The following is a 23826-nucleotide window of genomic DNA, read 5'->3' as shown; positions in this document are numbered from 1 at the left end:
ACGTCACTTCCACAAGCCTACCATGTCCGCTTCTTAACAGCTAATTGACCGTTGCTTCGGGTTTGACCCAAGCCAAGGCGCAGACAGGAGGACGGTAAGTAACCAACAAACACCACATACCCAATAAACATAGCAAAATATTATGTGTGCACCCTTAATAACTTGCTAAATGAGGCAGATAGAATTCATGTGTGTTTCGTTGCGGTAATGTGACTGTTGGGCTTTGGGGTGAATGATTTTGTCCCCACGAGACAAACTAGCCAGGCGAGTATGTGTGTGTGTGTGTGTTCGTGTATGGACTCAGTGTTAGTAGGGGGAGCTGTCAGTGATGAGACATCTTCATCACATCAACCCACAAAACCCACAATACAAATGCCAGTAGTTGCAGACAAGGTCTGAAAGATGGTCTTCAAAACTATCCGCCATTGTGCTTACTTCGGACCTGTCATGTTTATGCTCTTGTTTGCATGAGCACCACTAGAATTTAGGTCAATATTGCAACTCGCACATGCAACACGTTATCTTGCGTCAACGCTTGCTAGCTAACTGCAAAGCAATGGCAGCCAGCCCATAGGGGATGCTGGGTGCCCTCCGTGAAAAGAGGGGGAAAATGTAAAATCCAGTAGTAAGCACAGCAAGAAGGTTGGTGGTTTGAGTCTCAGATGGGGAGAGGTTTGAACAGTGGCCTTTCAGTGTGGAGTTTGCATGTTCTGGCTATGTATGTGTGGGTTTTTTCCAGGTTCTCCGGCTTTCTCCCACCATGTTATGTTTGTTTTACCCATTAGTGCATGCCTACATGCAATATGAATTATATAAACTACATTTCACACCTGCTAACATTCATTACCAGTGAATTCCCATAGACAGACTCATATTGTTTTTGTTATGGGGTGCTTCTTAGACATGAATTTCTTCTATGATTGTAATTTTTACAATAGACCATATTTCCAGATTGAGTGACTGAATCAAGTCTACTCTCGAATTTCTAACAGGAATTCCTGATTTTTAATGAGACAATGTCTGAGTAAAAGTCAGAATATTTAGAGAGGATTTACATTACAGGCATTTAGCAGATGCTTTTATCCAAAGCGACTTACAGTGGTTAGGCAGTAACGCTACTGCCTAAGGACCCAACTAGAAGGTGTTAATACTCGCCCCATGGGGAATCCAACTGCATGGAAGACCGGTGCTCTGTCAACTGAGCTATCCAGCCAAATTTAGCTGATTTCTGATCAAATACTAAAAGTTATTATGAGATCTTCTCACATGATGTGTTTTTATTCTCAGGTAAGTGTGGTAGTGTCTCTCATCACCATGATTGCCCCATCAGCCTTTGAGCTGGTGGCTCAGCTGGAGATGTACCACCCCCGAACCTCGCTGCGGTTCCAGCTTGCCAGGTACTGTCAGCTGCCCATCATTTAATCACTTTATAGCACTTTAACAATCTCAACTTGGACTTATGACGGGGAATTCCAACTTCTGATGATCTAGTGCATATCTTCCTGAAATATGACTTGTGTTCACAGGGTTCTTGTTTTATACCTGGGAAATCTGTACAGCCTGATCATCGCTCTACTTGACAAAGTCAACAGTATGAGCTCAGCTGTGAGTATGAAACCTCCTCCAGACTGACTGATTCAGTTTGATAAAATCCCCTTTATCCATTCCAGTCAGGTCAGGTGGTGATGAAATCAGAGCACTGACCAAATGTCATTAATAACAATTTTACTTCCATATTTGATGAAAAAAAGATGGAAAAAAGGCTTCACTTCAACTTTGAATTAAAATATTTCCAGAAATCATCTCAGCTTTTTAGGAGTCCTGCAATGAAAACAGCCATACTGATTGTTTGTTTGCACTGGCACATAGTAGCATGTAGACCGGCTATCTATTACATTTTTTGTTGTTGTTTGCTGGTGTGACTGTCTGTAGCAAGTAAACAGTGAAAAAGTAACAAAATGAATGGATAAGCAGAAGATCTGTGAGGTACCAAATCTCCATCAATGCATTGTCATCAAAAGGCATCAACGGATCAAAGACTACACTGCTAGGTTGTTGTTGCTAAAACATAAAACTGATTAGTTAGTAGCTGAATCACCACCTAGACTTGGAAACAATATGACAATACTCTGGTATCATGTTGGTAATGCTAAAGTAATAACTGGGTAATTACTAGACGAGAAATGAAGTTACAGGATAATAAGGGGCCTGGAGCCCTACTGCAATGAGAGGGCAACACATTTAACAATGCAATAAAAGTAGTAGTATGGTAGTGTACTAATTATGTGGTAACTATCTGGATATGTCTACAAAAGCTAGATAAATATAAAAAAAATATTTATTATAGTGACAGAAATGTCATAATAATCTAAAAAAATTGGACTGCTTCAATGAAATAACCACAAATCAGGGCTGTAAAAGGCTCAATTACATTTTTTTGTTTTTATTTAACAGCAATATTATATTAAACCAATGATCAGCTGATATAACAATAACCTGGAAACAAAGGTAGTCCATCTAATAACCATGAATCAGGGCTGTAAAATGATCAATAAATTGTTTCTGTGGTTATTGTTATATCTGTTGATGTTTCATTCAATGTAAAGAATGACACAAATATACATTTGATGATTTTACAGTCCTGTAACTATAACTGTAGCCCATTACCGTATTATTACTGTGCTGTAATGCAAAGTGCTACTGGATTCTTTACTATGGGGAGATAAGAACAATTTTACCATTAAAGCATCTAATTCAAAAATAATAGCCACAATCATTGGCAAAATTCTTTTACAATGGCTTGGCACAGGTATGCGCTCTCTGAGTACTTCAAGTTTATTTATACTGATGATGATGTGTCCCTCTATATCCACAAGATCTATCAGTCACCTTTTAAGCAGGCCAAGCCAGTGACACTTAGGAACAGACTGTATGGCTACCAAGAGCAGTTTGATGATGAATGGGAAGACAGCTTACAGCTGGCAAAGATGACACTCAGGATAGGAAGGGCTGTCCCGGGTATCTTCTTCTGACCCTGAGTCTTCTGCGAAGGAGAAACGCATATAAATTGCTACGGAAAAGCCTACTGTGGAGTCCAAGAGGGGTGGAACATGAGAGCCCATCTAGTTAAATACAGTAGCATCAACCACTGTTAATAGGGCAGTGGTAACCTATCTATCCAAGCAGTAGAACCTTTGAACCCCTGCAAAACAGTCCACCAGAAGAGGATCAAATGACCATCAGCTAACAACTAGATAGTGTAGTAACAATTTGACATAAGCCACATCTTGGAAACAACAGCCAAGGTGGAGGTGGGCTGGTGTCTTGACACCATAATATCGTAAATACTCAGCTTTGCAACTAAGAGGTTTGGCAAGTTGAGACCAGTTTCACGATGAACCACAGAGCCACCCAGATTCACAAGCTGTGACAAGAACTCTGAAGCCTAAAAAAAAAAAACAAGACAAAGTGACTAGCAAAGATGAAAAACAACAGCCCCTCCTGGACCACCGAGCTTCTCACCCCTCTCACCCCTCAGGGAGGCGTCCAGGAGGCATCCTAACCAGATGCCTGAGCCACCTCATCGATGTGGAGGAGCAGCGGCTCTACTCTGAGCCCCTCCTGGATCCCCACGCTTTTCACCCTATCTCTAAGGGAGAGCCCGGCCACCCTGGGGAGGAAACTCATTTCGGCCGCTTGTATTTGCGATCTTGTTCTTTCGGTCACTACCCACAGCTCATGACCATAGGTGAGGGTAGGAACGTAGATCGACCGGTAAATCGAGAGCTTTGCCTTTTGGCTCAGCTCCTTCTTCACCACGACAGACCGATGCAGAGTCCGCATCACTGCAGACGCCGCACCGATCCGCCTGTCTATCTCCTGCTCCATCCTTCCCTCACTTGTGAACAAAACCCCGAGATATGTCAACTCCTCCACTTGGGGCAGGACCTCATTGCCGACCCGGAGAGAGCACTCCACCCTTTTCTGGTTGAGGACCATGGTCTCGGACTTGGAGGTGCTGATTCTCATCCCAGCCGCTTCACACTCGGCTGTGAATCGCTCCAGTGAGAGCTGAAGATCACGGCTCGACGAAGCCAACAGAACCACATCATCCGCAAAGAGCAGAGACCCAATCCTGAGGCCACCGAACCGGATCCCCTCGACACCTCAGCTGGGCCTAGAAATTCTGTCTATAAAGGTTATGAACAGAATCGGTGACAAAGGGCAGCCTTGGCGGAGTCCAACCCGCACAGGATACGATTCTGATTTACTGCCGGCAATGCAAACCAAACTCTGACACCGGTCGTACAGGGACCAGACAGCTCATAAAAGCAGGTCCGGCACTCCATACTCCCGGAGTACCCCCCACAGGAGTCCCCAGGGGACATGGTCGAATGCCTTCTCCAAGTCCACAAAGCACATGTAGATTGTTTGAGAAAACTCCCATGCCCCCTCAAAGACCCCAAAGAGGGTGTAGAGCTGGTCCACTGTTCCACGACCGGGACGAAAACCACATTGCTCCTCCTCAATCCGAGGTTCGACTATCCGACGGACCCTACTCTCCAGCAACCCTGAATAGACCTTACCCGGGAGGCTGAGGAGTATGATCCCCCTGTATTTGGAGCACACCCTTCCGGTCCCCCTTTTTGAAGAGGAGAACCACCACCCCAGTCTGCCAGTCCAGGGGAACTGTCCCCGATGTCCATGTGATGCTGCAGATGCGTGTCAGCCAAGACAGCCCTACAGCATCCAGAGCCTTGAGGAACTCTGGGCGGACCTCATCCATCCCTGGGGCCCTGCCACCGAGGAGCTTTTTAACCACCTCAGCAACCTTAGCCCCAGAAATGGGAGAGCCAGCACCAGCCACCCCAGACTCAGCTTCCTCATCGGAAGACGTGTTGGTGGGATTGAGAAGGTCTTCAAAGTATTCCCTCCACCGCCTCACAACGTCCCGAGTCGGGGTCAGCAGCCCCCCATCCCCACTGTACACAGTGTTGACAGAGCACTGCTTTCCCTTCCTGAGCCGCCGGATGGTGGACTAGAATCTCCTCGAAGCCGTTCGGAAGTCATTCTCCATGGCCTCTCCAAACTCCTCCCACGCCCGTGTTTTTGCTCTGCATACCTATGAAATGTAAATGGAGATGTAGAGAATAGTAGAGCAGGAAATACAAAGACTAGACACCAATTAATATGTCACCCTGTACTTATCTATCACCCACACACATTTCTAGCAAAGCATAAGCATTCTTTGCCATGCATATCACATCCTATGATATGCATTTCCCACTTGTATTGAGAATCCTCATTCAGGAGGCAATGAAAAAAGCAATTAGATCTACAACTGATCCGTAGAGCAAATAACAAGGTGGCTATGAGTCAAGAAGGCAGATCTGTGGACACGCACTGTTGGAACACAAAGTGGGGTCTGAGCAACCCCACTGGATTCCCTGGGCAAGGGTGTCTGATTTCGAAAGACCCAAATCAGCAATTTTGATGCACGAGTGACATACTTTCTGTGAGACAGAAGACTCAGAGAAGGCACATTTCTAATCAAACTTTCATTCTATTAAGCCCATCCATCCATCCATTTTCTTCCGCTTATCCGAAGTCGGGTCGCGGGGGCAGCTGCCTAAGCAGGGAAACCCAGACTTCCCTCTCCCCGGCCACATTCACCAGCTCATCCGAAGGGATCCCGAGGCGTTCCCAGGCCAGCCGAGAGATGTAGTCTCTCCAGCGTGTCCTGGGTCTGCCCCGGGGCCTCCTCCCGGTGGGACATGCCCGGAACACCTCACCAGGGAGGCGTCCAGGAGGCATCCTAACCAGATGCCCGAGCCACCTCATCTGGCTCCTCTCGATGTGGAGGAGAAGCGGCTCTACTCTGAGCCCCTCCCGGATCACCGAGCTTCTCACCCTATCTCTAAGGGGGAGCCCGGCCACCCTGCGGAGGAAACTCATTTTGGCCGCTTGTATTCGAGATCTCGTTCTTTCGGTCATTACCCACAGCTCATGACCATAGGTGAGGGTAGGAACGTAGATCGACCTGTAAATCGAGAGCCTTGCCTTTTGGCTCAGCTCTCTCTTCACCACGACAGACCGATGCAGAGCCCGCATCGCTGAGGACGCCGCACCGATCCGCCTGTCGATCTCCCGCTCCATCCTTCCCTCACTCGTGAACAAGACCCCGAGATATGTAAACTCCTCCACTTGGGGCAGGACCCCATCGCAGACCCGGAGAGAGCACGCCACCCTTTTCCGGCTGAGGACCATGGTCTCGGACTTGGAGGTGCTGATTCTCATCCCAGCCGCTTCACACTCGGCTGCGAATCGCTCCAGTGAGAGCTGAAGATCACGTCCCGATGAGGCCAACAGAACCACGTCATAGAGCAGAGACCCAATCCTGAGGCCAACGAACCGGATCCCCTTCACCTCGGCTGCGCCTAGAAATTCTGTCCATAAAAGTTATGAACAAAATCAGTGACAGAGGACAGCCTTGGCAGAGTCCAACCCGCACTGGAAACGATTCTGATTTTCTGCCGGCAATGCGGACCGAGCTCTGACACCGGTCGTACAGGGACCGGACAGCTCTTACAAGCGAGTCCGGCACTCCATACTCCCGGAGTACCCACCACAGGAGTCCCTGGGGAACACGGTCAAACGCCTTCTCCAAATCCACAAAACACATGTAGATTGGTTGGGCAAACTCCCATGCCCCCTCAAAGACCCCAAAGAGGGTGTAGAGCTGGTCCACTGTTCCACGACCGGTACAAAAACCACACTGCTCCTCCTCAATCCAAGGTTCGACTATCCGACGGACCCTCCTCTGCAGCACCCCTGAATAGACCTGACCGGGGAGGCTGAGGAGTGTGATCCCCCTGTAGTTGGAGCACACCCTCCGGTCCCCCTTTTTGAAGAGGGGGACCACCACCCCAGTCTGCCAGTCCAGGGGGACTGTCCCCGATGTCCACGCGATGCTGCAGATGCGTGTCAACCAAGACAGCCCTACATCCAGGCATCCAGAGCCTTAAGGAACTCCGGGCGGACCTCATCCACCCCCGGGGCCTTGCCACCAAGGAGATTTTTAACCACCTCAGCGACTTCAGCCCCAGAGATAGGCGAGCCAGCACCAGCTACCCCAGACTCTGCTTCCTCATCAGAAGACGTGTTGCTGGGAATGAGGAGGTCTTCGAAGTATTCCCTCCACCGCCTCACAACGTCTTGAGTCGAGGTCAGCAGCCCCCCATCCCCGCTGTACACAGTGTTGACGGAGCACTGCTTTCCCCTCCTGAGCCACCGGATGGTGGACCAGAATCTCCTCGAAGCTGTCCGGAAGTCATTCTCCATGGCCTCTCCAAACTCCTCCCATGCCCGAGCTTTTGCCTTAGCGACCGTCGAAGCTGCACTCCGCTTAGTCCGCCGATACCCATCAGTTGCCTCTGGAGTCCCACAGGCCAAAAAGGCCCGATAGGACTCTTTCTTCAGCTTGACGGCATCCCTTACTGCTGGTGTCCACCAACGAGTTCGGGGGTTACTGCCACGACAGGCACCGACGACCTTACGGCCACAGCTGCGGCTGGCCGCCTCGACAATAGAGGCACGGAACACAGCCCATTCGGACTCAGTGTCCCCCGCCTCACCCGGGACATGGTTGAAGCTCTGCCGGAGATGGGAGTTGAAACTCTTTCTGACAGGGGACTCTGCCAGACGTTCCCAGCAGACCCTCACAACACGCTTGTGTCTGCCAGGCCTGACCGGCATCCTCTCCCACCATCTGAGCCAACTCACCACCAGGTGGTGATCATTTGACAGCTCCGCCCCTCTCTTCACCCGGGTGTCCAGGACATGCGGCCTCAAGTCCGACGACACAACTACAAAGTTGATCATCGAACTGCGGCCTAGAGTGTCCCGGTGCCAAGTGCACATGTGGACACTCTTATGTCTGAACAAGGTGTTCGTTATGGACAATCCATGATGAGCACAGAAGTCCAACAACAAACACCACTCGGATTCAGATCAGGGGGGTCGTTCCTCCCAATCACGCCCCTCCAGGTCTCGCTGTCATTCCCAACGTGAGCATTGAAGTCCCCCAGCAGAACGAGGGAGTCCCCAGAAGGAGTGCTCTCCAACACCCCCCCCCCCAAGGACTCCAAAAAGTGGGTACTCTGAACTGCTATTTGGTGTATAGGCACAAACAACAGTCAGGACCCGTCCCCCCACCCGAAGGCGGAGGGAGGCTACCCTTTCGTCCACCGGGGTAAATCCCAACGTACGGGCTCCAAGTTCGGGGGCAATGAGCAGGCCTACACCTGCTTGGCGCCTCTCACCGGAACCGTTCAACCTCGCGCACCAGCTCAGGCTCCTTCCCCGCCAGAGAGGTGACATTCCACGTCCCTAGAGCTAGCTTTTGCAGCCGAGGATCAGACCGCCAGGGTCCCCGCCTCTGGCAGCCGCCCAGCTCACAATGCACCCGACCCCTATGGCCCCTCCTGTAGGTGGTGAGCCCACGGGAGGAGAGGAGAGGCCCATGTCTCCCTTTCGGGCTGAGCCCAACCGGGCCCCATGGGCAAAGGCCCGGCCACCAGGCGCTCGCCTCCGTGCCCCACCTCCAGGCCTGGCTCCAGAGGGGGGCCCATTCTATTAAGCAATCTTCCAAATTTAACCTAAAACTTTTCTTGAAGCAGATAATTAAAATTCTGGTTACACTATGGAGAAAAGCAAAGAGGATTTCAGAGTTTACTGACGAGCGCATGGGCAGGACGAACAAAACGTCTACTACCTCCACACCCAAAGCTGCTTCAAACTGAAAAAAGCCGGGAAGAGAAGTAAACTGGAGCTACCTCTCCCAGTGTGGACCACACTTTAGAGATCCTCACATCTATAGATAAAAATCTCACTAGCTTTGACGCTTGTTTGGACTTACTGGAAGTTCTCCACTGAGAGTTTCAGGCTACGGCGGTCTCTGGAATTTATCCAACAGCAGGTCGAGTCGCTGGCTGCAGAGAATGCGAGCCTCAGAGAGTCGGTGAAATCCCTTACCAAGGGAATGACATGTCCCTCATGAAAATAAAAAAATTTAAGATACAGTGATCGATCTCCAGGCGCTCAGTATGAGGGATTATCTGGTTTTTGAAGGAATCCCGGAACAACAAGAAGAGGATCCTGAAAAGGCAATTAAATCATTCATCCAAAACATGCTAAAACTCCCCAAGGACATGTTAAGGATAATCTAATTTCACAGAGTTCAGCATTTGTGTGGAAGAAGACAGAAGAGCAGCTGACCAAGACCGATGGTGGTGAAATTCATGAGCTTCAAGCAGAAAGAGCCAAGGATGGGAACTGACCGGAACAGACTTCAGAGTCAACAACCAGTTCCCCAAAGAGATCGTGGAGAGATGTAAGGTCCTGTTTCCAATCTGGAGAAGATTCAAAGAAGGTTCCCGTGCTGTCATCGCCTTGGATAAATTATTCATTAACGGACATCTTTATTGTGACAAGTAATCATTGCTCATTTAGCTCACTATATTTAATATGCATGTAGATCTGTCATAAACACACTAAATGTATTAATCCATAGTTGCACACCTACTGCTAGTCTCCATAACTTTTGTTTTTGATGGATATTTGTTTCTTTACATGTTGGCTTGGATGTCTGTTATTTTCTTCTCCTTTCATCTCTTTCAGTTAGCCTCTATTTCACTTTATTATACCATATTAACAATAATGTATAAGGCACACGCAGACGGTCACATGACACACATACAACATACCAACAACACAGAACATGTAAGCAAACATCAACACCCACAATTTACACTGTTACGGCTGTCAGTTTCCCCATCAAGGAAGACTGATTACTGGATTGACTGCAGATGGACCTGATTGTGATTGGTCCCGACTGCCAACGAGGATCCGCCCTCCCTGTGTCCGGATTGATCCATACCTCTCTCGCTTCCGGTCTGCTTATCCAATCCTAGGGGAGGAGCTCCTAGAAAACGGCACCAGTCACCCTGATCGTGGCAACTGTGGACAGTGGCACACAGTTTGCCAGCCTGGGAGTGATTTCGGACTTGTATGGTGATTACGGATTTCCCTGTGTGCGCCTTTGTGTGTAAATACACTGAACATGTGAATACACTGAACATAAGCACACCTATGGGAAACATTACACACATATGGACCATTATCACTGACATTTACGCCAAGTGTTCATTTACAGGTCGTTGCTGATGATTAAATTGAACATGTTCAATATTTCAGAGCCGATTTCTGAGGAACGCCGATGACTGTATTGTGACTACGTGGATGGTCACATGGTATGTAGCCAATCAGAGAGAGAGCTGGCTGGGGAACCAGGAAGTTAATAAAGTCTGCGGCTGTGTCCGAATGTCCATCCTACTCCCTAACCCCTCGTTCACTACATAGGCCTGCACTATATAGCATGCTACAAAGTGACTCATTCTCTTGGCGATTCAGACACGAAGCTGCCTAATTTTCCCTTGCCTAAGACCACGTGACTACCAGCTGTCACCACGGCAACCATAACACGCATCGAGATGTCATTCCAAATCCAATCCAAAGTTGTGTTAATATTTTTATTTTTATTTCTTATGTTGTATTTTATTATTCATTGCATATCTATTCAATAAAGAATGTTTTTTCGTCTTCTTGCGCCATGTTGAGCTTCTGCCTGAAATGCATTGTGGTCTATATTGATCCATCTAGTGACATCAATGCTCACTACTTTTTAAGATGCATTGTGGGTAATTTTGAGTGTCCTACTTTTTTCTCTCTGGACATTCGGACACCCCAACAAAATGGCATAACTCCTATATAGGGCACTATGTAGGGAGTAGGGTGCACATTCGGACACGGCCTGTGTTCATACCGTCTCCAGTAGATCGGTTGCGGCACAGCATCGTTATGCGTGTGTTGTTCTGTGATTAGATTATCAGATTATGATCGAAACTGTTAAGATTAAGATTAAAATCAATTTTAAAAAAATCGTTAAGTGTGTACCAGGCTTTAGATAATACACTCATTACCTACGCCAGGATCCTGTTCGTGGGGCTGGGGAAGAACATCTCGGCCTCCCGGACCATCAGCACTGGCACCCCCCAAGGCTGTGTACTTTCTCCTATGCTCTTCTCCCTGTACACCAACTGCTGCACCTCGAGCCACCAGTCTGTCAAACTTATTAAGTTTGCGGACGACACCACCGTTATTGGACTCATCTCTGACGGGGATGAGTCTGCCTACAGGATGGAGGTTGAACGTCTGGTGTCCTGGTGCAGCTACAACAACCTGGAGCTGAACGCCCAGAAGACAGTGGAGATTATTGTGAACTTTAGGAAGCACACAGCCCCACTCCCCTCCATCATCCTGACTGACATCCCCATCACCACTGTGGACTCATTCCGCTTCCTGGGTACCACCATCACCCAGGACCTCAAGTGGGAGCCCACCATCACCTCTGTCATCAAGAAGGCCCAGCAGAGGATGTACTTCCTGAGGCAGTTGAAGAAATTCAACCTGCCAACAAAGACAATGGTGCAGTTCTACACAGCCATCATTGAGTCCATCCTCACTTCTTCCATCACCGTGTGGTACGCTGGAGCCACCACCAGGGACGTACAGAGGCTACAGCGTATCGTGCGCTCTGCTGAGAAGGTGATCGGCTGTACTCTCCCATCTCTCCAGAACCTGTACGCCTCCAGGACACTGGGCCGTGCGGGCCGGATCGCAGCCGACCCTTCTCATCCTGGTCATGGACTTTTTGAGCCACTCCCCTCAGGCAGAAGGCTACGGTCCATCCGGACCAGAACCTCTCGCCACAAGAAGAGTTTCTACCCCTCTGCTGTTGGACTCATGAACAAGAACTCTAGGCCATAAACGCTCTGTCTCAGTCACAGGACCTGTGCTTCATGCAAAAAGAGACAAACATACCAAAGCTACTTTACTGTCACTTTAGCATACTTTCTGGATTATGCTCTAATTCCATACCCATCCTGTATATTTTGTAATTTTGTGTTAAAGTGTAGAGACTTTATTTTGTTTTAAAATTTTTATTTTATATTTATTGCATGCTTAAACTTATAACTTATATTGTTTTTATGTCTGCACCAAGTACCGCAGCATTTTCCTAATGATGTGAACCTGTTCACTCATATGGCAATAAAAAACCTTTCTGATTCTGATTCTGATTCTGATTCTGATTATTGGAGGAGACTTTAACATGGCATTGAATTCAGCAGGAGTGGACAGGCTGGGTACAACAGGAAGCAATCAGGTCTGGCAGTCAACAAAGGTTGTGTCTTTTAGACTTAGACTTAACTTTATTAATCCTATGGGATGACTCCCTCAGGAAATTCAAAAATACCAAAAATTTTACATCACATATCAATAACATAACCCGGTCAGCATATTTTCACCTTCGCAATATCAACCGCCTCTGCCCCTCCCTCACCCCTCACACGCCGCTATGCTCGTTCACAGCCTTGTCACCTCCCGTCTCGACTACTGTAACTCCCTTCTGTTCGGTCTTCACCAAAAAAACACTTCATAAACTTCAACTAGTTCAGAATGCAGCAGCCCGGGTCATCACAAGAACCGCATCCACCCATCACATTACCCCTGTTCTGCAGCAGCTCCACTGGCTCCCCGTCACCTACAGCATCCACTACAAAATCCTGCTGTTTACCTACAAGGCCATCCATAACCTCGCTCCTCCCTACCTTTCTGATCTCCTCCATGTCTCCATATCAGTCCGTTCCCTCAGATCCTCCTCTTCAATCCACCTCACCGTCCCCCCAGCCCTCCTTGTTAACATGGGGAGCAGAGCTTTCAGCTGCTCTGCTCCTCATCTCTGGAACTCCCTCCCCCAAGACCTCCGTGACTCTAATTCTGTACAACTGATTTTTTTTTTATGCATCCTTTAATTTATGAGTGTATTTATTGATTTGTTTTATTCTTGTGTTTTATCCTGTAAGGTGACCTTGAGTGTCAAGAAAGGCGCCCACAAATAAAATGTATTATTATTATTATTATTATTAAACAGTATATGGAGGATTGTGGTCTTTGCAATGCTTGGTGCTCACAGCACCCTACTTCTAGAGAGTACACCCTTCTTTCATCAGTGCACCACTCATACTCATACAGTGAATGATATATCAGAAACTAGAATCCATCCCATCACTATCAGTGACCATGCACCAATCTCATTTACTATAATTGATAAGAAAATTAAACCACCTTCTAGAAACTGGAGATTTAACACATCATTACTTAAATGATCCTGATTTTATCAATACCTCAAAAGGGAATGGTCTTTGTATATAGAAAAATAATGACCTACCAGGGACATCAGCGTGTGTTCTTTGGGAACCAGGAAAGACAGTAATCAGAGGGAAAATAATCTTATTTTTATCACATAAGAAAAAGGAGAGTTCAAGAACATCTGAGCTAGAGCTTAGAATTAAATCTCTAGAAGATGCCTTTTCCAGAAGAACGCATGCTGAATAGTATAAGGAAAGCTAAATTTGAGATGAATTAAATAAATTACAATAAAACAATTTTTTTACAGCAAAAACTTTGCTTGGAGAACTTTGAACACAGCAAAAATGTGGAAGATTACTGGCTAACCAATTAAAAGCAAACAAGGATAACAACCATCTCCTGTGTTAAGGATTCAGCAGGAAATATCTCCCCTGATCCTGACAGAATAAATAACCTTTTTAGGGATTTCTATAAAACATTATATTCATCACAAATTGATCCGCCATGAAGAATTCCTTAGTAACCTAAACCTTCCAACATTACAAGACGACTTTACCACCATGCAAAATCTGGAAACCACAATACTTTCTCTAGATGCAGAGAAAGCATTTGATCAGATAAACTGGAATTTTTTTTATTTGCTCCATTAAACAAATTTGGGTTTGGCTCATTGTTTATTAACTGGATAAAGATATTATATAGTAATCTAAATGCATATGTTAGGACAAATGACCAAACTTCTCCAGGCTTCAATCTGCAGAGAAGCACTAGACAAGGCTGTCCATTCTCTGCCTTACATTTTGCAATCTTTATTGAACCCTTGGCAGCTAGTGTTAGACAAAATAAAGAAATTAAAGGTATCAGTAGCAGAAATATACAGCATAAGATGAGTCTTTATGCTGATGATTACTCTTCCTCCAAAGTTCACAGCCATCTCTTCGTCAGACAATCACACTCAATTAATTCTCGTCAGTTTCTGACTACTCCATTAATATCCCAAATATTCCTGATACTGCACTTCAATCAGGGAATATTAGATACTTAGGTATAAACATTTCCCCCAGGGAGTCAGAACTAACAAAGCTAAATTATATCCAGCTTCTAAAAACAGTTGAGGATGATCTCACACGTTGGAAACCCCTATCCATATCACTTATAGGGAGAGTTGCCACCATAAAAATTAAGATTCTACCTAAACGGAATGATCTGTTTTCAGTTATTCCCATTAAATCTTCCTCCACCTGGTTCAAGTCATTGGACTTACACATCACCTAAATTTCTCTGGAAAGACAAACCATCACGTACTAGTTTGAAAACTCCACAAAAGACTAAAAGCAAGTGGGTTAGATTTTCCCAATTTTCATCACTATTTCATAACAATCTGATTACAATAAATCTCAAAATGGCTCAAACCTAGCCATATAGATGATGAACCATAGCTCAATATAGAGCAAGCACTGTGTGAGCATCTGGTCATTTATTTATTCATATTATGTTCTGTGACCTGCCATCACTCAGCTATCAGACACCGTAAATGTTTTAAAAGCATCAACATTTATTTATACTTTAAACTTTATATGATTGAGACACTTCACAATATAGAATCAGGGTGACTGGGTGGGGTGGCTCGGTAGGGTTGTTTGGCGAGAGGGTGGATAGGTGGGGCTGTTGGGTTAGTGGAAGAACAGGTGGGGTTTGGGGCAGATGGGTGGGCGGTGGGGGAGGGGTGGGAGGTTGTTGTGTGGATGGAGAGTAGCCTGAGTGGACTGGGGAGAGATGGTGTCCTTGTACTATATGGCATGGGTGTGGATGCAGGATGTACGGGTGATCATTAGAAGTGGAGGTGTGTATGGCTGTCTGTTGATGTGGCCACTTGGGCTGCTCCCAAAGAGGTGGGTGGGAGGTGGAGCCTGGGGGCTGGATTGGATTAGGAGTATGGATTGGGATTGGATGCAATGGATGAAGTGGTATGGCAGCATTGATGTGGATGAGTAGATTCAAGTTGCAGCGCAACCCGGAGGTGGAATGATCTGCCGAACTCTGTCCAATCTGCAGAGTCCTTATCTACTTTTAAGAGCAAGCTAAAGACTCAGAGCATTTCCACACTTAAGCTTAACTCTTCTACTCGTCAGAATGAGTTAAAAAGATTTGTTCAGCTCTTGGCACAAGTCGGCACTGAATAAGGTGCGTGTACTTACGCCCAAGATGATGTTGTGTGATGAAATCGTGATCTCGTAATTAAACAAAGCGCTATTGTAGGGAGGGGAGGAAAAAAAACAAAAACACACTGCCTCCAGGACTATATGACAGCACCTTGGTCCAACTGGACTCAGAGGAGTCAGACTATCACTAAATTATAACTCCTGTTTGATTTCTTGCTTGTGCTGTTCTTACTCTCAGATGTAAGTCACTTTGGAGAAATGATCATCATCATTCTGCTGTCATGATGCTGGACAGGACATATTTATAACAAAATTAATAAAAAAAAAAAAAGAAAAAAGAAAAACCCAAATCACCAAATGACCCCAGATTACATTACTGATGATGTGTCCCAGCACATCCGCAAGATATTTCATTCACCTACGAGAATTTCCACTCGCATGATTCTGTCTTTTGTATCTAAACTCTGTCTATAAGATTTGTTTATTAGGAGTTAGAATGGTCTAGACTTCTTCCTTAGTTCAGTTCTTCTAAAAAAAAAAAAATGGTTTCTCCGTACATAAAACTATGCATAAATCATTTATGAGTGGATGGAGTGGTTTTTACTCTAGGCTAGTCTAACATATCTTATTTGACTATTGTAATGTTTGTCTTCCAGCTCCAAGCTAGTTCAGGTAACTGGACCGACACCAGCTCCGTTTGGGCCACCATGTCTCAGCCTGAGATGGACAGCCTGTCCACACTTGTGTCAGAGGTCTCTTTCTCAGGGCATCAAAACAGCACCATAGCAACCATCGCCACAGCGGTGACCTTTAGCACCACCAGCAGGAGCACCTCAGCGACCATCTACAATCACACAGCTCTTTTTGAGAAGAACACCCGTTCTCAGCAGGATCAGTGCTGGGAGACCTACGTTGGACAGGTTTATACATCTCATCTTTCTTTCAGAAGGACGAAAAAAAAAAACATTTTCTTAGTTGCTAGTTCTTAGTTCTTAGTGGTTATATCCAAACTCTTTGATGCAGCACATCAACATGGCCTGCAAATTATTAAATACGTTTCCACACACAGATTAGGTTTAAAACTTAATGTGAGTGTCCAGAGGAGTTATAAAATGTGTGGTCAGTCCTTTAAACTCTGTTTCTTGTTAGCTGCAAAGAACAAAGATCCGTCACAGATTTTATCTGACATGAACATTAGTCCCTGTAATTACATTTCCACTGTGTCATTGACAAATCATTGTAATGTAAGCACATACATCATTAGGTTGCACGGTGGTGCGGTGGTTAGCACCGCAACCTCACAGCAAGGAGGAAAAACATAAAACTGACCCAAACGTGTCCGTCCATTTTTCATGGGTTAAATCCATTATCATAGATTTCACTGGAAGATATCCACGGGTCGGGTTTGGTGATCATCCTAACGGGTTCGGGCGGGTGCAGGTTGGTAAAATTGGACCCGTGCAGGACTCTGAACGAACAAACTTTGCTGCATTGTCTGTACATGCCTCTGTACAGAAGTAGGAGCCACTGTTCCACAAAAGGCCATTGTTAACATTTATGCTCTTTTTTTTCCCAGTCTCCTACTTACATTCACCAGTTGGGCATAATTTTATTGGTTCAGAATTACTGGTGTAGACATGTGAGGCATCCATTTGTAACCATAAATACTACACACTAGATGACGTTGAGTTGTCCTTTACGCATGCATGTCACTTCAGGGCCACATACCATTCACTGTGACGAAGGTCACATTGAAATTATAATGTGAACGGTCATGGAAAAAAAAAAAAAAAAATCAGATTTAATTAAGAAATCAGATTTAAGCATTAATACCAGCAGTGTGAACATAGCCTCAGTGTATTTTCGTGCATTCCAGTCTTTAATAAATTTCTTTATCAACCAAGTTGTAATTACGATGTTACAGCTGGGGTGTTAGTGAAATGGTGGGGGTGGATGATTGACACCCATCAAACTCTGAGCTACCTGTAGCTAAGAACTAACTGAGCTAATGGTAGCTAACCAGCTAACGGAGATAGGTGGCCTAAAGCTAAGGCACGCTGTTAGCCGGCTAAAAACCGTGGTTGCTTTGCACTCTCCCTTCTTGCCATGGATATTGGATACCTGTCAATCAAAAGGACACGCCCCTGATTATGCCAAATTTCAAGATTAAATAAATTAAATAACATCCAAATGGATGAGTTAGAACCCCCCACACACAGCTGTCATGAAGGTAAACTTGACTTATTAAACCTAAACTGTTTTTTTGTATGAGCAGTTACCTTTTGATCTTTGATTTGATTTTAATTATTAGGGATGGGTTTATAAAACTTGATTTATTGATTTTAATCGATTCAAAGAAAAAAAAATACAATGTTGATTCATTAAACTTGGAGATTGATTTTTTATGTCATTTCCGGTAACGTGACCCTTCTCTCGCGTGACTTACCGAGGCTCAGCGAGACTTAGCCTCCGTCCAAAATCAGCTTCTCCTGCTGAGATAATGTCACATTCAGATGTTTTTTTATTCACCAGTGTGGATTTCATTCATTTAAAAAGTCTTTTGCAGCATATTACATTCACATTAGCAGCTAACACTAATGCTAATGCTAACAGACAGAAGTAATACACTTTGAAATTAATTCAACATGTTATTTTAGATTCACATTTACTCTAGAACAGGTTTACACTTCGTCCTTTTATCAAACAGAAAACAATCTAATGTTATTTATCTGGTTTCCATGACGGCATGTCATAGCTGCTCTCAGTGTCGATGGCTGTGTGAACATACACACAGACACGTGTACACACACACAGGTTTCCGTCAGAGGACAGATTGCACAGGTCGGAAAACACATCAACCAGCTGGAAATCAGACAAAATTATCAGTGTTTTCTAAATTCTGTCAGGCAGATGAAGATGGAAGCATCTTGCTCCAGTGAGGAGCAGATGGAAGATTTTGCCTTTTCTGGTGTTATGCCAATATGGTCACGGTCGTCGTGGCAACGTGCACAACAAAACAAGCCAAATCTACCGTCACTGAAGGAATTTCTAAGTTGTATGACAGGTTCAAAAATGGATCCAATATTGTTTGTAGGTTTTATTAACATCAACACATTATCTGAACTTTAAGAATATTTAGAGCAACTCCACTAAATGAAACGCTTTCATTTCATCAACTTTTTTCGGTCCAGAGGTTTTGTTTTGTTTTGTTTTTCAATCACAGCATCTCTGACTAAATATGGGGAAACACTATTGTTCTGGTAGATCAGATCAGATTATTACAGTAATCTGATTACTCCCAGATAACTGAGTTTGATTGTCAAGTAAATGCACTCAGTGTTTTTTTGTAAAATATTCAAGAAAAATAGGTGGTGTTACATAATTAGCTGTAAATGAATCAATATTGAATCAAATCTGATTTCATTGAAATCAAGTGGAAATAAGCTGTTGTAAATCTAACAGTCGATTCAGAAAATCAGTGACAATGCCCAGCCCTACTAACACGACCAGTCATGTCAGTGTGAAAGTAAATGTGTGTAAAACAGACACCTGAAGACCTGACAAACTACTGACAGTAAAACAGATCCAACTGTGATCATGACAGAATTGATATCTTGATTTTAGTCATGAATGGACTCATTAATATGCTGTATTTGTTCATTAAGATAATAAATTAATAGTATTTGGTTACCGTCCTGATGAAAACAGAAGAAAAAAATGTTTTTGTTCATACTCTTGATGCAGATGAACCATTTCAGTTCTGATTTCAGCAGTGAAAGAATTTATCAGTGTATCATGTGTTTGTACTTTTATGTCATAAACTCAGTGCTGTGTTGTGTGTTTATAGGAGATGCTGAAGCTTTCCATTATTGACATGATCTTCACAGTGGCCAGCATCTTGCTCATTGACTTCATCCGAGGTCTTGTGGTTCGATACCTCAGTGACTGTTGCTGTTGGGATTTAGAGAGCAAATTTGTAAGTTTTTCACAGTCAACATCTTTTAAAACAGTTTTTTTTTATCACTTTTACAACCACTGAATGCAGAGCAGGCTAACACACTGATAATGTAAAATTATGAATTTATTGTTTCCTGTAGGAAATGAACACATGAGATGTTTTTCCACTGCTGTGAAACACCTGCTTTTATCTAAAGTTAATCTGAAATTCTGCTTTAATACCTGAAGAGGAGCTGACACATGTTCAACATTCAGTATGAGAAGGATTTTCTAGCCTAAATACGTTCTTCAAATGGTTTTCTTTAGGCCTGGGTTGGGTTGGGTTGGTTTCTATTTACCCTATTTAAATATGAATTAATCCATTTGTATCCATTCATTTTTGATGTCCCAGCTGCTCATAGAAATTTTATCCATAAAAGTTATGATCAGAATTTGTGACAAAGGGTTAATCATACAGACCATGCTCTGACACAAGCCATTCAAGAGCGCCCCATACCAAGGTCTGGCACTCCGTAATCCTGAGACACTTTCCACAGGAGTCCCCAGGTGACATGCTTGAACGCCTTCTCCAAGAAATAAATAATAATACATTTTATTTGTAACATACTTTAAATTAAAAACAAATATTGATGTCTACAGCAATAAGAACTACAAATAAATAAAAATTAAATAAAACTTAAATAAAATAAAAATAAAAAATCCACAAAACACATAGGCTGGTTGACCATGAATAGCCCTTATCAGGAGACAGCCTCTGGTCCCCCTTTCTTCCCACAAGAGTCCACCCTAAGGCATACCATACCCCAAAAATATACCTACATCTGCTCCGTGTCTGCCAGTCCAGAGCTGTCCCCAGTGTCCACACAGGGCTGCAGAGGTGTGTCAACTAAGACAGCCACACAACATCAAGAGCCTTGCAAAACTCCGGACGGACTCATCCAACCCTGAAAGTCAGCCCACTCGGATTCAGTATTTACTGCCTCACTCAGTATATGGTTGAAGTTCTGCTGAAGGTAGGAGATGAAGCTGTTTCTGACCGGGGACTTAACCAGACATTCCTAGCAGACCTTCACAACATGTTTGGGCCTGCCAGACCTGACCGGCATCAGGTCATGGGCAGGTCCATGTTACTATTGGTCATTCTCAACCGAATTGACAGCTGGGTGGCATCATTTCTCCATACTGATTACGCCTTTCTCATTAATATTCATGACTAACCCGCCCATGACACAATTTTCACATCGATAGCAAAATCTTGAAACGATAGCAAAGACTTCGGTTTTGAGAGAGAAAAGAAAAAAGCTTTGAGAGAGAAAAAATTGGGAGAGTAAAAGTTTTCACTCTGATAGCAAAAAAATATATATGTGAGAGTAAAGAAAGGCTTTTGAGAGTTTTTTTTTCTAGGAAATTATTTTTTTAAATGTCAAATTATTTTTTAAATGTGCTGTAACAAGATACTTTATCTCAAAACTTTTTTTAGTCTCAAATATTATTATCTTTTGCTATCAGTGTGAAAAATATTTATATCAAATATATTTTTTTCCTTTCAGATGCTTTTTCCACTCTCAGATCACTTTTATTTTGCATTTAATAAAAACACAAAAATAACTCCATAGAAAACTGCTCCTAAAAGAACGAGAAACTTTTTACATGTTTTTTTGTTTGTTTGTTTTTTTTTTAATAAATGCGGTTTTAATTTAGGCAAGACCGCAGAGGTAAGACATGTTTTCTGTCTTTTCAAACATGAAGCATAAATCGGGTCTTCTTCTGCCTCTGGTTCGGTGGATCTTGGTCGTAGCGAGATGAAACTTCCAGCTGTGGAATCGTTTGTTCGTGTTCATGGGGAAACATCATCTGTGTTTACACGTGTGTTCGGACTTTGTGTTCCTGGTCTTTTAATTATTGTTGTCTTAACTGTGTTTGTTGGTGATAGAAATGAATTTACTGAGCTGGAAGCTGAGATTCTGGACTTTCTGTGGATACCACAAATTTTTTTTTTTTTTATTAAATCTTCATGAGCACAACACCTGGCAATTAACAGAACACACAGCAATGAGAACATTGACAGTAACAGCAAAGACATATTATACATAATACACATACAAAAAAAGAAACTGTAAAAAGAAAAAGAAAGAAAAGAAAAAGAAAAAGGAGGAGTTATTGAATTGTGTCCTATGCTTGGTTACAGGGTACCTGAGAAGGGGATATATAACATTAGGACATTACATTAGCAAGTAGAAGAGGTATGAAGTTTATCTTTGTAAAACTGTGGGGAGAACAGATAAGAGTCTATCGTTCTTTTGTTATTTTTTACCAGGTGAAGAGAAGCTAGGACGGAGGCTGTTTCCAAATTAAAAACAGGAAAAGACGAGTTAACTCGTAGCCATTTCTGTTTGTGGAGAAAAAAGTTTGCTTGTAAAGTGAAAAGGTTAATTACATATTCTAGTGAGCTGTTGGCAGAGTTTTCATAGTAGAACAGAAAGTATTTCACAGTAACACAATATGAGGAATCAAACAGGTGACAATTTAATTCATTAATGTTTTTTCTCAATCAAAGAATAGGTGCATCAGCGTTTCATTCTTGTCATCACAAAAAGAACAAACAGCACTTTTGTCTCTGTATTTTAATATGATAACATTCAAAGCATATATATTGTGAAGAATTTTGAAGTGAACCTCCTTTACCTTGTTAGATATACAATATTTATAAGGTAAAAGCCGAGCTTTCTGCCAGTTAATGTTCTGAATTAAAGAGTTCGAATAAAATTTCCCTCTTGGTGTAATCTTCTTTGGTGATTGAAAGATCTGGCGAATATGTTTATTGTTGTATCTTCTGTTCGTCACTTCAATCCTATTCAGAAGTAGTTTATGTTGTGTGATATTGGATATACCAAAGGACAGATGGCTTTTCATAAGTTGAGCTAACCCTTTAGGAATAGCTTTAGTTACAGAGTTAAATTCTTTTAGTGGGATCGGGATGCCATGATAAAAACTTTCATATGTTAGCATAGTGCCAGATCCATCAAACAAGGACAGAACACTACAGACGCCATTATCAAACCATCTAGAGAGAAAGCGGGATTTGCTTTGATTGTGATATCCATGTTGTTCCAGATGAGAGTTTTATGGGGTGAGAAGTTATGAGTAAAGCATAGTTTCCAAGCAAGAAGACATTGCTGGTGAAATTTAGATAATGTGACCGGTGGTTTGATAGGAGCGTAGTTACACTTTGAAACAAAGGAAAGACCACCAGTCTGATTAAATATATAGTTGGGAATAAGAAACCACAAGGAATTGGAATGAAGAAGACATCTTTCTGATCCAACCAACCCTGAAGGAGTTAACAGTGTCAGTTAAGTCTAAGATACCTAAACCTCCTTGGTTTTAGACAAAATGAGAGAGACCATCTTGGATAAGAGAGTTCTACCAGTCATACTCAAGTCTCTTTGCAAACAGGAATTAAGAAAGCCTTTTGTTTTGGCCAGTTTCGATGTAAAATTTAATTGCTGTCTGTCTGTTGCATTTCTGGTTATGTGAATTCCTAAGTATTTAATATGATCCTTAACTGGAATGTTTTTTAGAACATTTCACATTTTGAGGTGTTAATCCTAAGGCCTGATGCTTTAGAAAGCTCTTCGACCAAGGTTAACGCGTGAGAGACTTGTTCCTTATCCTGCACAATACAAATACAATGGTGTCATCGGCCAGTTGTGCAATTTTAATTTCTCTGTTAAAAATCTTTATACCTTGTAATTTGCGATCCTGGATTACACCTATTGCCAGTAATTCTGTGACCAATACAAATAAGAAGGGGAAATTTGGCATCCCTGCCTAATCCCACTTTTATTTCAAATCTGTTTGTTGTATTTTGGTTGATTATTATAGAGCTATTTATGTCTTTATAAAACATTTCAATAATACCAATAAAAGGGATGCCAAAGTCGAAAATTTTCAAAGTTTGGAGAAGAAGTGTGTGTTCAATTGTATCAAAGGCCTTGTAGAAGTCTAAAAAGAGGACAAGAGCCTTTGGCTGCACTGCATCAGAGTAGTCTAGTAAATCCATCACCAGCCTTACATTGTTTGTTATATGTCGATTTTTTTTTATAAAACCAGACTGTGTTTCTGAAATGATGAAAAATGTTTTGCAAGTAACTTCACTCATTATATTGCTTATATATAGAATACAGAACTGGTAGCTACATTAATGCATGCTCCATAGAAAGAAGAAATTACAAAGCAATTTTATATAAAATAAAACAGAAGTTTCATGGACAATCTGTAACAAGCACATCAGGAGCGTCTCAAAGTGAAAGAGAGGTGACATTCTCTAGAGCTAGCTTTTTTAGCTGAGGATCAAACTGAGTTTCTTGCCTTAAGCCACCATCTGATCAGCAGCTCGCCAGCAAGCCCCTTCCCAAGACCTGGCTCCAAAGGGGGC

General features: G+C 43.4%; 1 protein-coding gene across 1 annotated transcript in view; it reads left to right on the top strand.

Annotated features, from left to right (window-relative positions):
• Positions 1-23826, top strand: part of LOC121640004 (transmembrane channel-like protein 3) — a 116120-nt gene that overhangs the window by 53089 nt on the left and 39205 nt on the right. The window contains 4 exon segments of the mRNA XM_041985696.1: positions 1288-1397; positions 1527-1605; positions 16088-16351; positions 19279-19407. Coding sequence (XP_041841630.1) covers positions 1288-1397; positions 1527-1605; positions 16088-16351; positions 19279-19407 — 582 coding nt within the window.

The sequence above is a fragment of the Melanotaenia boesemani genome, chromosome 1, assembly GCF_017639745.1.
Source record: "Melanotaenia boesemani isolate fMelBoe1 chromosome 1, fMelBoe1.pri, whole genome shotgun sequence".
NCBI lineage: Eukaryota > Metazoa > Chordata > Actinopteri > Atheriniformes > Melanotaeniidae > Melanotaenia > Melanotaenia boesemani.
The sequence above is the reverse complement of the archived record's forward strand: the minus strand, read 5'-3'. Positions and strand labels throughout refer to the sequence as shown.